Source organism: Gopherus evgoodei, chromosome 3 (assembly GCF_007399415.2).
Source record: "Gopherus evgoodei ecotype Sinaloan lineage chromosome 3, rGopEvg1_v1.p, whole genome shotgun sequence".
Lineage (NCBI taxonomy): Eukaryota > Metazoa > Chordata > Testudines > Testudinidae > Gopherus > Gopherus evgoodei.
In genome coordinates this window covers 128,269,055-128,283,914 of record NC_044324.1, presented here as the reverse complement: position 1 = coordinate 128,283,914, position 14,860 = coordinate 128,269,055, and the positions used below count along the sequence as shown (strand labels likewise).

At 39.8% G+C, this 14,860-nt stretch overlaps 1 protein-coding gene across 6 annotated transcripts in view; it reads right to left on the bottom strand.

Moving 5' to 3' along the window:
* SCAF8 (SR-related CTD associated factor 8) overlaps positions 1-14,860 on the bottom strand; it is a 240,754-nt gene that overhangs the window by 190,555 nt on the left and 35,339 nt on the right. For all 6 annotated transcript variants that reach the window (XM_030556629.1, XM_030556628.1, XM_030556627.1 and 3 more), the window contains exons 4-6: positions 7,213-7,374; positions 5,209-5,365; positions 1,455-1,585 (exon numbers count right to left, since the gene is read on the bottom strand). In XM_030556629.1, the coding sequence (XP_030412489.1) occupies positions 1,455-1,585; positions 5,209-5,365; positions 7,213-7,374 (450 nt within the window). The remainder of the gene's footprint in view (positions 1-1,454; positions 1,586-5,208; positions 5,366-7,212; positions 7,375-14,860) is intronic.

Here is a 14,860-nt window from a genome sequence, read left to right as displayed (position 1 = left end):
TGTGAAAGAGGGAATCATCTAACTACCCAAGACCTCATTTTCCCTTCCTCTATATATTAATGTTATCTTCAATATATATTGCCATACTCCGACTGCGTCCCATTTTTCCTTTCTCTTATCTTTTGATCCACAAGCTATTTCTGTACCTTCTGCCATCTTTTAAAGATTAACTCTCTTCTGGTCTGCATAATCTTTAGTTTTTCTCCTTTGTTGTTGTTTCTTCTTTCCTTTTTTTTTTTAAATATCCTCTGGCCAGCAATCTTTGAGCTTTCATACAATTCCTACTCCACACCTCCCCATTCTCACTTGACATCTCTCGTTCTCTAGGACACCACCCCTACCAAATCCTACTTTCCTCTATTCCATATTACCTTTTTGCCCCACCTCTCTTGACAGGCTCTCCACCTCACTCAAGTTCCCATTGTCAATTTCCCTGAGTCATGACCAGACAAAAAATATTCCGCCTCAGACTTCTGGCCAGTTACAGATGGCACAGCTTATCGGAACACAGCAAAATGGTTGCACTTTTAGCCTTTGAGATGGCAGCATCAGGACTGGTGCTTGATACTATGGCAGTCCCTACTCACTAATTTGGGTGGGATATTTTTAGTGTCCCAACTGAACATCTCCTATATACAAGGCCATCACTGCAGCCTACTCAAATTGGGATAATAGGGACTGCCAGAGTAGCAGTGTATGCCATTATTACCTGAAGATGAGGGCCTACATTTTCAAAAGGGCTACTGATTTTCAGTGTCCAATTTATGGAATGTTGACATGGCCTGATTTTCAGAGAACAGCATCAGGTACCTAAGATGTATCAAGCTCGGCATTCATACACTGAGGTACCCAAATTCAGTCACTTTTGAAAATGTAGACCAAGAATCATATTAAGGATACTGATAACTTCCTGAATATCCTGAGAATGAAAGTAAACAGAATATTTAAAGGTGAAAGGCAAAAGAAAAATTAGAATTGAGGTAATCAGACTTCTATGCTGAGTATCCTCTACTACATAAAGAGACGTGTTTTAACTTACAGGATGTATTCAGCATAGAAATAAGTTTTAACTATCATTTAAGGCATTCCTCACTCCCCAAATTAAAAATATTTTGTTACTTCCCGATTCACTGAAGATATCCTAGAAGGCTCCCTCTGTAACACCGTAAATACCATGCACTGTATGGCCTGCAGTGAATCTTTTTCTGGTATCTAATGTCACCTTCTTGTATACATTCAGTGAACCAAGAGAATTTCAAAAAGGAAAAAAAAATTGTTAAATGTTGCTTCAAACTTATCTCTGGAGAATGATCTCTACAAACTGGTTATACAGAGGACAAATTTTTAAAAACAGATTAACAACACTGATAAATACTCTCAAGTGCATCTGTCATATACAAACACTGTAGACTACATACAGTACAAAAGTCTAATTACCTACAAAAAGTATTTACCTGTTGGCCTTGGGGACTCTGTAAGATTTGTGCAACAGCAGCAAGTGTATCTGTATTAGCAATTTGAGACACCCACGGATCAGGTAAACTTTGTACCACATTGGCTGGAGTAACAGGGGTCACAGGAGTTCCTGAAAGAGGGAAAACAAGGTAGAGCTAAGTGCTGTTAACATACTATTTTTTATATACATAAAGTACAGCAGTAAAATTTAAACTGCAATTCAGAGTCACACTGAATATGGCAGTTTATTTTACATTATAGACCAACTGCATAAAACAATTTTTGAACTGTAGAAGTCACAGAGGTTACACTTCTATGTAGCAATTTTTAAATGTCTGAAATGAAAGATGGGTTTGTAATTTAAAAAAAATGTTTTTGTACGAAATATAGTGCTCTGGATAAGTGCCACATCAACATCCATGGAAACCATCAATTCCTTTATCCACAGAACAGCACAGCATGGCAGGAGTAATGCAAACTTCCCCACCAGTGTGCCTAAATTGGTGGAAATACCTGTAACTGAGTCTCATGACACATTCTACTGTTGGCCTGTCTGCTGGGACTGCCAACAAGAATGCCACTGAAAGCAAAATGTGGTAGTGTTCATTGTGATCTGAAATTTGGAGGGAGTCTCCTCTATTATGGAGAACTTCTCTTGTGTTTTAGGGGAACTGAGGGAGAGCTGAACTGGCTTCAAATTCATTTTTAGTCATCAGATGGTAATGACTTCTGGTAACTACAGGGATGGCCATGTTTGAAAATACAGGTGAAAATGTTCAATAGTCACTACCATGCTCCAAAATACTACTGGACCAATGAACAATCCTTAATACTATTTTAAACTTAGTAGCACTACAAGATGAATGTCATCAGGAAAGATGAGGAACAGTCAATTTTGATGTTAAAAATTGCCTTGGACTAAGTCACTTTAAAGATATAGTATAAATTATAAAACTGTAGTTAAAAATGTTTCTTCTATAGAAATGCTCTTGTGTTATCAAAGCTCAAGAGTCCCATTCTGCTAGGTGCTGAGCAGATACATAACAAAATAGAAAATCCCAACTTAAGAAAGAGAGTTCACAATCAACATGTCAGACAAGACACAGCAAGTGAACATAAACAGACAAATGGGGTGAGGGTAGGTTGAGGGGATAAGGCAGCAATAAAATAAAAGAGTTAAACAGAAAAGCAGAAATCACATATCACTATTGGCCAAACCAGTATCATAAGATAGTGATCTGTAGACATCACAGAAGAGGTAGGTTTCACACTTGGGCAAATATTCAGCTATGCAAAAGACTCAGTTGTCTTCACTGTAGACTACAGTACAGATGATAAATTTTAAAATATTTAAAATATTCATACAAATAGAGAAATTGCTAGAAGAGGAAACAGGTGAACAACTCTAGCTTTGGAGAGATGTTGGCCCTAGAGATGGAAGCAGCTCCTGGCCTGCTGCAAGATAAAACTTCAGGGAAGAGAGACATATGCTCCACAGGTAACTATAATGAAGATGTCCAGTAACCTGCAATCTTGCTGTACTCTCCCTGCTCATCCCCGGGCTGGGCCTGCCTACTTTACTCATAATTTCCACCCACAGCTGTCAGACTCCTGGGGTGAGAGTCTCCTCTGTTTTGTCTTTCTCCTATCCAAATTTCTTCGGGGACGAATATTTCTGAGTCAAAAGGTAGAGTTCCCAGGCTGGGATTTTGCTGATTGGTTCCATGCTATAGTTCTGATTAATTCAGAAGTCAGAGCAACACGCCCTCCTTCCTGTAACTCAGAAGTGAAGGCAAGTGCTGAACAATGCCAAATCCAAACTACAGAAATAATGTTTTAAAAAATAATCCACATCAGATTTCATAAAGTGTTAGTACGGTAATAAGTGATGATACCAGCAGTTTAATGCAGTAAAAAGAATACGAATATAAAAAAATGCACACAAGAGACATGAAGCTCATGCAAAGTGCTTACCTAGTTCACATAATAAAACTATACGCACATATACACACACACACAAATTAATGGATATAAACAAGTTTATCTATATTTTGGATTTTCTACATAAATAGTGCACATTTAAATTATTTCATGTATATTAGTCTGATTAAGTCTACACAAACAGAAGAAATCAAACTCCCTGATTATAGGCAATGTGAAGGTAATTCCTTAGATTATGTTAAGTATGATCATATGTCCAGCAAACAGAAATACAAATTTTGCTTGAAGTAAATGTAAGACAATGATCCTCAATAAGAGATTCTCACACATTTATGGCACCAATACTTAATGACTTTTTTCCCCCCCTTTATGATTTTTCACTGATCCATTATTTGTATCTGAAACTATAAAACCATTTCTTACTGGATAAACCAGGGTGGATAAAAAAAATTTATTGAAAAAAATAAACATTGATTTTTTTTATTTAAATTGGATTTCTTAAATTTTAATATTTTTTTTCAATACACCTATTTAAAATTAAATTTGAAATGACAACCTATGATAAAATCTATATTTACAATAACCTATTACAATTTAAATCAAATTACAAAATTAATACTTGGCAACAAACCTGTACTGCTTAAGTTTTTAAGAAAGTAAAATACTGAAGTGGAAGTCACTGGCTAAGTACCTGGAACTAGAGTTTGTAGAAGTGCTAAACCAAATTTTGACAGCAGAAGCCTTTTTTGCAGGAGAAGAGAGAATATTTTCTTCATTTCAGTTTATTCAACTAGTTCAGTTCAATGACTAGTTCATTGAAAGTTAAGAAACTGAATGGAAGCTGAAAAAACAGGAAAGTTTGCTTTCCTCTTCCAATCTATGAATAGAAACTAGGTATGAAAGAATGAGATCTGCTAGTTCTAAAGTCTTGAAGGACATGGTGACCAGAAACAAATCAGTTTAACTCACTAACTACAAATAATACTTCTTTTGATTTATAAATCAATTGTTTTAAATGCAAAACATATTTTGATGAATTTTTTTCGTATGTATCCACCACATTTAAAATGGTTTTATTTAAGAAATTACATTACAATGCTGTTTTTGTGCATTTTTAATTCCAAATTCCATCCAAATAGAGTTGACACAAATCACAAAAATCAATCATCCAGTAAACAAGAAAATGCACTGTTCACCATTTTCTAATATAATAAAAAAATGTAAAAACTAAGAATATGACTAAATGTAAGTTAAGCTATATAAAATGTTTAAATAAATGTGTATAGATACACTGGATCCTTCTGGTTAGCAAAAAAATGTTCCAATTTTAGGGTAAAGTGTATATTATATTGCAATTCAACACTTTAATGAGAATCAACTCTCCTTTAGGAAAATAACTTAAAAGTACAAATACAAAACAAAATTGAAATTATTTAAATCAAGATTTATTGCTTGATTATTTAAATCTTGATTTAAATCTGTAATTTAAACTGCTCTGATTTAAATCAATGCAAACTACATATTACAATTAAACAAAAAATGTGTGGTTGGGAAATAAATGCATCTGGCATGGCCACTTTCTATTTCTGGTACTTCCCTGATCTACATGCTGGTTAGTTATTAGATGATCAACTTTCGTCCTTCAAACCATTCAATTTCGTTTTAACACTTGCCTGGAGACTAGCGAAAATTTTGGTCCAATTTCAAGCATGTCAAGTTGACAAATGACGATAGCCAAACAGAAAATTCTGTTCCAAATGTTGAAGCAATCTTTCCAATTCACTGAGAGACTTATATCCCATTTTCCTTTACCTGGCGTATTGTTGCTCATAGCAGCTGTTGTACTGGGCAAGACTGGAGTCACAACTGGAGGAGGAATTCCTGCTGCCATATCCAGGAGAGGCTGAATAATTTCACTCTTGAATACATTATTCTTCTGCCACAAATTTAGCACTCTAACAATTTTACTCTAAAGGAAAAATAGGACAACAAAAGGATTAAAGCTAGAAAATTATATGACGACTATCATGTTTGATACTGCCAATTTATGAAGGTAGAAACGCTTGCATATTTAGAAGCATACTAGAAAAGTATTGGTTTGGCTTCTCCAAATTCTGTACTCTTATTCTTGGAGGATAACACTAGAAAATTATCTTAAGGGAATAATTTAAGAGTCATTGACACTTAAAAACTAGAAATCTTTCCTCCCCTCCTAGCATTTTAATACAAGCACATATTAAACATGGCTCAAATTTATCTACCTCTGAGCACCAGCATCATTTGGATCCACCGAAATGTGCACAACTCGGAATAATGACAGTTACCTACTGCTGCTGAGACAGAAGAAAGAGCCCAAAACTGTGTGTCTAAGTTATGGTAGAGACTATTTTTAAAATGTAATTTTGTTGATGAAGTAGTATTAATCTGGAAGACCTTCCACATCAAATTACAATAATTATACAGTATTGCAGTAATATAGATGAACTTTGGACTTAGATGTCAGTTTCCTTTAGTACGCTGCAAGAAACTATGAAACCATAGTCTCGGCAAATTCATACAGAGAATTGTGATGTCAATTTAACTAGCTCATTTTAAATCAATTTAAGCTTACAAAAGGTGCTTTCATCCAAAATCTGTTTTGAGTTGCTCTTAGCTCTCCAAAACCTTCAATTATATGCTGAAATTTTCTGTGTTTTAAGTCTTCCCAAAGGTGATTTTTTTGAAAGTCTGAACAAAACTACATTTAGCAACTTTTAAAAAACAATGTGACTTGGAGTTGGGAGTGAGGGAAGAGGGGAAAAGAATAATTTTCCATGTTATAAAACCATGTTCTCCCAGCCTTCTCATGAACAACTCTAGCACAGAAATTTCAGGAGATAGAAAGTTGAATCTGGTACAGAAATAGCCTTCACTGAACGCTTTTGTTTGTTCCCAGGAAAACTGCTTTTGATTTGTCAACGTTCTATTGAGCATACACGAAATGCATTTTTAATCAACACCTATACAAGTGTGGAAGACTCCTTGGCTGGGGTAGAGCTGACTGTGCCTCCTGTTACTTTTTCCTACCTCCCGCCTGTGTTGGGACGTTCTGGCAGTGACCCTGGATCGCTGGAATGGCCCCAAAAGAACTGTTCCATACAGTGAAAGTGAAAACTGTTCAGTCCCTCACTGCCCTAACAATCAAAAGGACTGGAAAGGTACCTTAGAACAACTTAACCATCTCCCACTCAGCTCTGCCAGACATAAAATAGGCATAAGGATTCCGCCACAAATAAAAGTGGTACTTTCTTTCCAAGGTATTTCATATAATTCACAATTCTATGCATTTCAAGACTATACTAATTTTACCAATACAATGTTTTCAGATATGGATATGGATAAATTTGGAAAGTGTTCTCTCTTCCAATTCTGAACTAAAATGTGTTGGCCCTACTTGAGAATACATATCCAATCACCTCCTCTCATACATCTTATAGAAACTTCCCATCCACTTCCTCACAATAGGTGAGGGGACATTCCTTTCCAGTACACTTCTACATAGATCTTGCCCTCTCTTCTCATATAGATACCTCATTTCAACCAACTGTCTCTCTTCACAAGCACCCTAGGTAGAGGTACCCCTGGATCTAACTGGATATCGTTCTCCCTCAGACCAGATATGCTTTCAGATTTATTTTTTTTTTTACTAGTCTTAAGAAGAAATTATAAGGATTACAATTAGGTCTGCTACAATAAAACACTAATGTTGTCAAACCTTTTTAATTTTCTTTGAAAATATGAAATTCTAATAATTGTTTCAGAAGAAACAAGACATACCTTGTCATCCCCAGGACAACGGTATAAATTCTGGAAAGTGCTGATGATATTATTGCTGAATCTAGGAGCAAACACATCCTTCTCTTGCCCAAACTGATGCCGGGACTGTCGCACAATAGAGTCAATGACATAGAGACCAGGCACCTTGTATTCTGGTTTGCACTATACAAAGAAGATAGTTTAAAAATAATGTATAATTGAAAAAGAACAAAATCATGCAGTTAAGAGCCCAAGGACAGAAAATATCAACAAAATCTCAAATGACTAGATTTTTCCACTCCTTACATTTTATAAATTGACTTACCAATACAAGTAAATGCTTGTGATGGTGCACAATAATTTTTAATTAGTCAAAGTTCTATGGATATCAATATCATAACAATAAGACTTTAAATATATATACTATTTTTTAAAAATACATTTTATCTGAGTTTGCATTGTATACATACATGATAAATCTGAAGCCATTTCAATTATTACAGCCTCACTGAAATTTTCAGCTCCTAGTATCTATATGAATCATGCTGAATATCAAATTTCACATCATTCAAAAAACCGGGACTTATAATCAGTCTGGCAATTTTAAACTAAAACAAGGAAGAGCGTATAGTTTTGAAATGTAATGCTACTGTACCCTGGTCAGATAAAAAGCACTGCACTAGTGATCAGGCAGAAAGAATTTCAACAAAGGGAGTTGGGGCTTGGTGTTAGCAAGTTTCTATATTTTTTTTTCTTTCTTAATACTCACTCAAAACTCTGGCTCATTTTAAGACCCCGTAAGCAATATGACAAACCTTCATCTGAAATAGAAAATCATTAACTATTTCTGTCTCTAACACTCATACGTTTGTTTACTTGAGAAGACACCAATTGTGCCTGTTTTAAAACTTTGGGAAAATTTGAAACTTTCTATATATACCTGTTCATAAGCCAAATATTTTTGGTAAAAAAAATCACGCATCAAAGAGCAAGGGTCAGCTTATAAATGGGACTACACCAAAATTTGATTATTTTAAGCTCTATGACAGGGGTTGGCCAAAGGCAGCATGCAAGCTGATTTACTGTGGCATGCTGCTGCCAGCCTGATGTCCCCATCACTGGTCCCGCTGAGACCGCTGCCTGCCTGGGTGGATGGAACCCTGGGCCAGCAGCAGGCTGAGCGGAGCTGGCAGCCAAGAACCCTGCTGGCAAGGGCCGGCAGATGGAACCGCAGACTGGCAGGGACTGAGTGGCTCAGCCTGCTGCCAGCTTGGGGTCCCAGCCGCTGGTCCGCTCAGCCTGCTGCCGGTCTGGGGTTCCATTTGATAGCCCTGTAAAGGTAAAATGTATTACTGGCACACGAAATCTTAAATTACTGTGAATAAATGAAGACTTGGCACACCACTTCTGAAAGGTTGCTGACCCCTGCTCTATGGAATCGCTGAATTGAATATCTAATACATTGTCGTTTTGTTTACCTGGAGCGTAACACCGTTTGGGGTGTATGGGGTTGTCAGGGAGGGGTAGTACCTCTGATGCGGGAGCAGTTGTACTCCTAGGAGTAGCTCATCCACTTTGGTCCCCACTTGACACCTAGCTCTCACCTGTGGCTCCAAGTAGCTGTCAGCATGCGACAGCGGCCACACCCTGGAAACGGTCTTGACTGGCGGGCTAAACCAGGTGAGGATAGCCGATAAGTCTGTGACCCTCAGTGAGTTAGGGCCTGTCTACCCATTGCATGCGAAGGCTGGATCCAGCTAACTGAGGAAACCTGGTTCAACGGTCAGGAAGGCGGTGACAGCAAGCGTTGTAGAACTCTCAAGAGCATGACAAGACACGTAGGCATCCTGGTCATTCACTGCGCCCTGCCCTATCTCCAGTCGTCTCGACTCTTGTCTTGCCACTGGATATAGATAGGAACTGGGAAGAGAGAGTGACAACTCTCCCTCAGTTTAATCCAATTCACGCGCAAGTCTCAACATCGTATCATATCACATCATATCAAGTTCTGTGGCAATGGGTGAGCGACGAAGCAGCAGGTGTGGATATACTGGGAGCTGTAGCCACAGACCTGCACACAGGCGGCTCAGATATAATGGTCATTCCTCACTGACCGAAGCAGCAGCGGAGCTTGGCGTCTTCTTGAGCGGCTGAGCAGCCCTATTCAGGATTGCACTGCTCACCTCTGTAGAATAAGGAGGGGGCTAGAAAAGGTGCCCTAAACATTGCCTGCTTCACCTTACCTGGCCAGCATACCGCAGCTGGCAAGGATCCCACAAAAGCGGTCAAACAAAAACAAAACTTAGAGTGACACCGATCACCATTATCACATGGAATGTGTGCATGCTACTGGACAACATCACAGAAGACAGACCAGAGAGAAGAACAGCACTTGTCGCCAAAGAGCTCACATGCTACAACATTGACATTACAGCACTTAGCGAAACTCGCCTTGCTAATGAAGGACAGCTGTCGAAGTCAGGCGGAGGCTATCCATTCTTCTGGAGTGGCCGCAGCAGTGATGAGCATCGCGAATCTGGAGTTGGCTTCGCCATCAAGAATCATCTTGTTCAGAAACTTGCCAGTCCCCCCAAGGGTATGAATGACCGACTCATGATAATGCAGCTTCCGCTTCAAAAAGGAAAACAAGCTACTCTGATCAGCGCATACGCTCCCACAATGACCAACCCAGAAGATGCGATGCCACAGCCTGGGAAGGAGTCATTGGGAAAAATGGAATGGGAAAGCACATGACCTTCTGATCACAAATACGGTCTTCCCTACCCGTAACAGGACTTCGTGGATGTATCTCCATTCCAAGCACTGGCATCTGATCAACTATGTCATCATTAGGAGAAGGGACAGACAAGATGTCAGGGTTACAAAAGCTGTTGGACGGATCACAGGCTCATAGTATCCAAAATGAAGCTCTGTATCATGCCGAAGAGACGACCAGAAGGCTGTAAGGCTCTCAAAAGGATCAACATGTCGAAGCTGAAGAACAGCGGCCTCACTGAAAATCTAGCGGAAAACCTAGAGACCGAGCTTGCTGATCTTCGTATTGAGGATGACGCTGAGAAAGACAGAGCGATTCTGCAACACTGCCCATACAGCTGCATCAAAGGTATTGGGGCCCTCTACATGCAGGCGGCAAGACTGGTTTGACGAAAATGATGCAGAAATCCAGGCCTTACTTGCTGAGAAGCACCGCCTGCATCATGCATATCAGAACGATCCATCCTCAGCAGCAAAGAAGACCGCCTTTATCAACACTCACAGAACAGTACAGAACCGACTGCGCAAAATGCGAGACTTGCGGCTGAGTGCCAAAGCAGATGAAATCCAGGCGTATGTGGACAGGAATGACTATAAGCAGTTTTATAAAGTCCTCAACACACTCTATGGTCCACAGTCTTCTGGAAGCTTTCCCCTCCTGAACTCTGATAGCACTGTGCTCCTTACAGAGAAGACGTAGATTCTCCAGAGATGGGCTGAACATTTTGAAGCAGTTCTCAACTGCCCCTCAGGCATCAATGATGAGGTCATTGACAGGATGCCCCAGGTTGCAGTCAATGACTCCATGGATGCTTCACCAGAAGAGGACGAAGTGAAGAAAGCCATCAACCAGCTGTTAAGTGGCAAAGCCCCAGGATCAGATGCCATACCAGCAGAGGTGCACAAAGTCGGTGGATCTGTGCTGCTGCGGAAACTCACTGAGCTATTTCAGTCCTTCTGGAAGCAGGGATCCATTCCACAGGAATTTAGAGACATGTCCATCATGCACCTCTATAAGAGGAAGGGCAATCACCAGGTATGCGACAATCATCGTGGAATATCGCTGCTCTCTACAGCGGGGAAAGTTCTTGCACGGGTTCTGTTGAACCAACTGATCACTCACTTGGAGCAGGGCTTACTGCGAAAATCACAGTGCAGCTTCCGCAAGGGACGTGGGACTATTGACATGATCTTCGCTGCGCGTCAGCTACAGGAGAAATGTCAAGAGCAGAATCGTGAACTCTACACAACTTTTGTGGACCTCACAAAAGCATTTGACTCTGTCAAGTCGCCAGGGCCTGTGGAGGATCATGTCGAAATTCAGCTGTCCAGACAGATTGATATGGATGGTACATCAATTTCATCACGGTATGATGGCTCGTGTCCTGGATGACGGTGAAACATCTGAGGCCTTCCCAGTCACCAATGGTGTCAAGCAACAGTGTGTTTTAGCACCCATTTTGTTCAGCATGATATTCTCTGCCACTCTGACTGATGCCTTTCAACACTGCACTGAAGGAGCAGGCCTGAAGTACAGAACTGACTGGAAACTATTCAATCTGAGGCGACTGCGTGCCATCACCAAGGCAAAGGAAACTGTACTTCGAGACTTTCTCTTTGCCGATGTTTGTGCTCTGAATGTTAGTACAGAGCCAGAAATGCAAGCTAGTACGGGCAAGTTTTCATCTGTATGCAACAACTTCGGTCTCACCATTAACATCAAGAAGACTGAGGTCATGCACCAGCCAGCTCCCCACGCTCCGCACTCAAAACCGTCCATCACCGTAAATGGACAGAGACTTCAGGCAGTGGACCACTTCACGTACCTGGGCAGTACCCGAGCAGTGTCAATTGATGATGAAGTAAACTGCAGAACTGCTAAAGCCAGCTCTGCATTTGGCTGATCGCGCTCCAACGTCTGGGAACGTCGAGAGATCAGCCTACCAACGAAGCTGAAGGTCTGCTGAGCAGTGGTGCTTCCAACTCTGCTGTACGCCTGCGAGACGTGGACTGTCTATCAGAATCATGCACGAAGGCTCAATCACTTCCACATTTCCTGTCTGCGAAAGCTTCTAAAAATCAGATGGCAGGACAAAATGTCTGATACTGACGTCCTTACCAGAGCCAGTCTGCCGTCAGTTCACACACTGCTGATGAGAGCCCAGACCAGATGGGCCAAACATGTCGTGAAAATGTCAGACGAGCGCATTCCTAAACAGTTCTTCTACGGAGAATTCACCCAGGGAAAGCGCTCCCATGGAGGAAAAAACAAGCGGTTCAAGGACACGCTGAAGACCTCCCTGAAGTCCCTCGAAATCAACACTGCCACATGGGAAACCCTCGCACTGAACCGTCCAGCATGGCACAGCCTCATTCACACAGGCAGTAATACCTTTGAGGCGAGGTGTACTGCTGAGGCTGAAAGAAAGCGTGAGCTGTGCAAGTTCAGAGCTGGCCGCACATCATCGACAGTGCCATCACATGTTTGCCCGATGTGTGACAGGATGTTCCATGCCCGAATCAGACTGATCAGTCATCTTCGGATGCACAGAGCCCCGTCATCGAACAAATGAGTTGTTGAGGTCTTCATCGACAACGATGGACGAACACCACCACCACATCACCTGGAGCGTCTGTAGGCATGGAGCCCCTAAGTATATATGGTATATACAAATGATCCTTGAGGGGGCCATTTGAAAATTTAGTTGGGGACTGGTCCTGCTTTGAGCAGGGGGTTGGACTAGATGACCTCTAAGGTCCCTTCCAACCCTAATAATCTATGATTCTATATATATTTCTCTATATCTATATCTAGATATATATAGATATATATAGATACACACACACACCATAAATGTATATGGTATGTACATAAATATATATATGGTATATACAAATGGTATAATACCTATAAAATCACTGACACACAAAATATAATCCTAGTTACAAAGAAAATTTTACACAGGAGAAATTACTCCCAAGGTCTTGTGAATGCACAAAGCTGAACCTCTCTAACTAAAATCAGTTTAAAGACATGTTTAGTTAAACTGGTTCAAAACTTTGTGCATCTTGCATCTGTACATTTACTGATACAACCTAAAACAATATGAACCAGGTTTTTAACTTGATTTAAGAGAGTCTCACAGGTATTTATGCTTCTTTAGCTAAATCAGTTTAAACACACAATTTAAACTTGTGCAACTATGTGTGCAGACCAGGCCTAAGAAATAAATGAAACCTAAGGCAGTTCATAAAATGTTCTCAAATATATCTTGTATTGGTTGCAATCAGAATCTTAAACACAATAGTGTAACTTTCGTATCACTAGAGTCACAGAAATAAGAGACAGAAAACATCTTCTAGTCTGTATCTCTATAATACATTTCCTAGCAATTTGGACAGTCCAGTTTTAAAAGTCCCGAGTTACTGCTGATCCGACCATTTCCCAAGGTAAAGTGGTCCACAACCTAATAGTACTCATTATCAAGACTTTTTCTGGATATTTACCTTAATTTTTCCATTCATGTTATCCAATTTATAACCCAGTATATGACATCATAAAATTCCTTCCTTTCCTTGGTGTTTACATCCTTGAATACTCATCTTGAATACCAAGATATTTGGGGATTTTTTCAGTCATTGCTTAGATTTTCTAATCTTTCCTTAAATCTCAACCCCTGCAGCCTTCTATCACTTTCATTGTTCTTCTCTGGAATCCCTCTACTCAATAATATCATCAGCAACATGATGCCCGTGTCATGATGTTCATGAGCAGTATTTCAGGAGTGTTTGCACAGAAGCTGTATGTATAGCTACTGTTACCTTCCTGGCTCATGCAGTCCATAAACATATTTATAGCACGTTGTAACTCATGTATCTAATATGCTGCCCAATCTCAACTCTAAATCCTTCAGCATTCGCTCTTTCCTGGTTTCTCATTTGCACTAATTATCTAAGGGGTAAAGGAGTTCAGGAGAGCTGGCAGTTTCTCAAGGAGATAATATTAAAGGCACTACTGCAAACTATCGCAATGCGACGGAAAGACAGAAAGAGTAATAAGTCAACATGGCTTCATCATGAGCTCTTAGTGACCTGAAAAACAAAATGGAATCCTACGAAAAATAGAAACATGGACAAATTGCTAAGGAGGAGTACAAAAGAACAGCATGCACAAGCATGTAGGGACAAATTCTTAAAGGGTAAGGCACGAAATGAGATACACCTAGCAAGGGACATAAAAAGCAATAAGAACAGGTTCTATAAGTATGTTAGGAGCATGAGAAAGAACAAGGAGAGTCTAGGTATAGTTAGTGGGGAAAGAGCACTAAATTGATGACATCAAGGAAGTGGAAACGTTTAATGTCTATTTTCCTTCAATCTTCACTAAAAAAGATTATCAGTGACCAGATATTCAACACAATTAATTAACAAGGGATAAGGACTACAAGCCAAAACATGGAAGTAACAAGTTAAAGAATATTTTGGTAAGTTAGATGTATTTAAGTGAGTGAAATTCATCCGAGGGTACTTAAGGGACTAGTTGAAGTCACCTCAGAACTGCGAGCAATTATCTTTGAGAACTCAAGAAGCGCTGGTGAGGCCCCAGAAAATTGGAAAAAGGGCAATCACAGTACCTGTCTTTTAAAAGAGGAACAGAGAGGACCCAGGGAATTATAAAACCAATCAGCCTAACTTCAACACCTGAAAAGATACTGGAACAAATTATTAAATAATTAATTTGTAAACACCTGGAAGATAATAGGGTTACTATGAAAAACCAGCATGTATTTTTCAAGAACAAATCATTCCAAACCAACCTAATTTCCTTCTTTGACAGGGCCACTAGCCTAGTGGATAAGGGAGGAAGCAGGAGAAGTGATATATCTTGATTTTA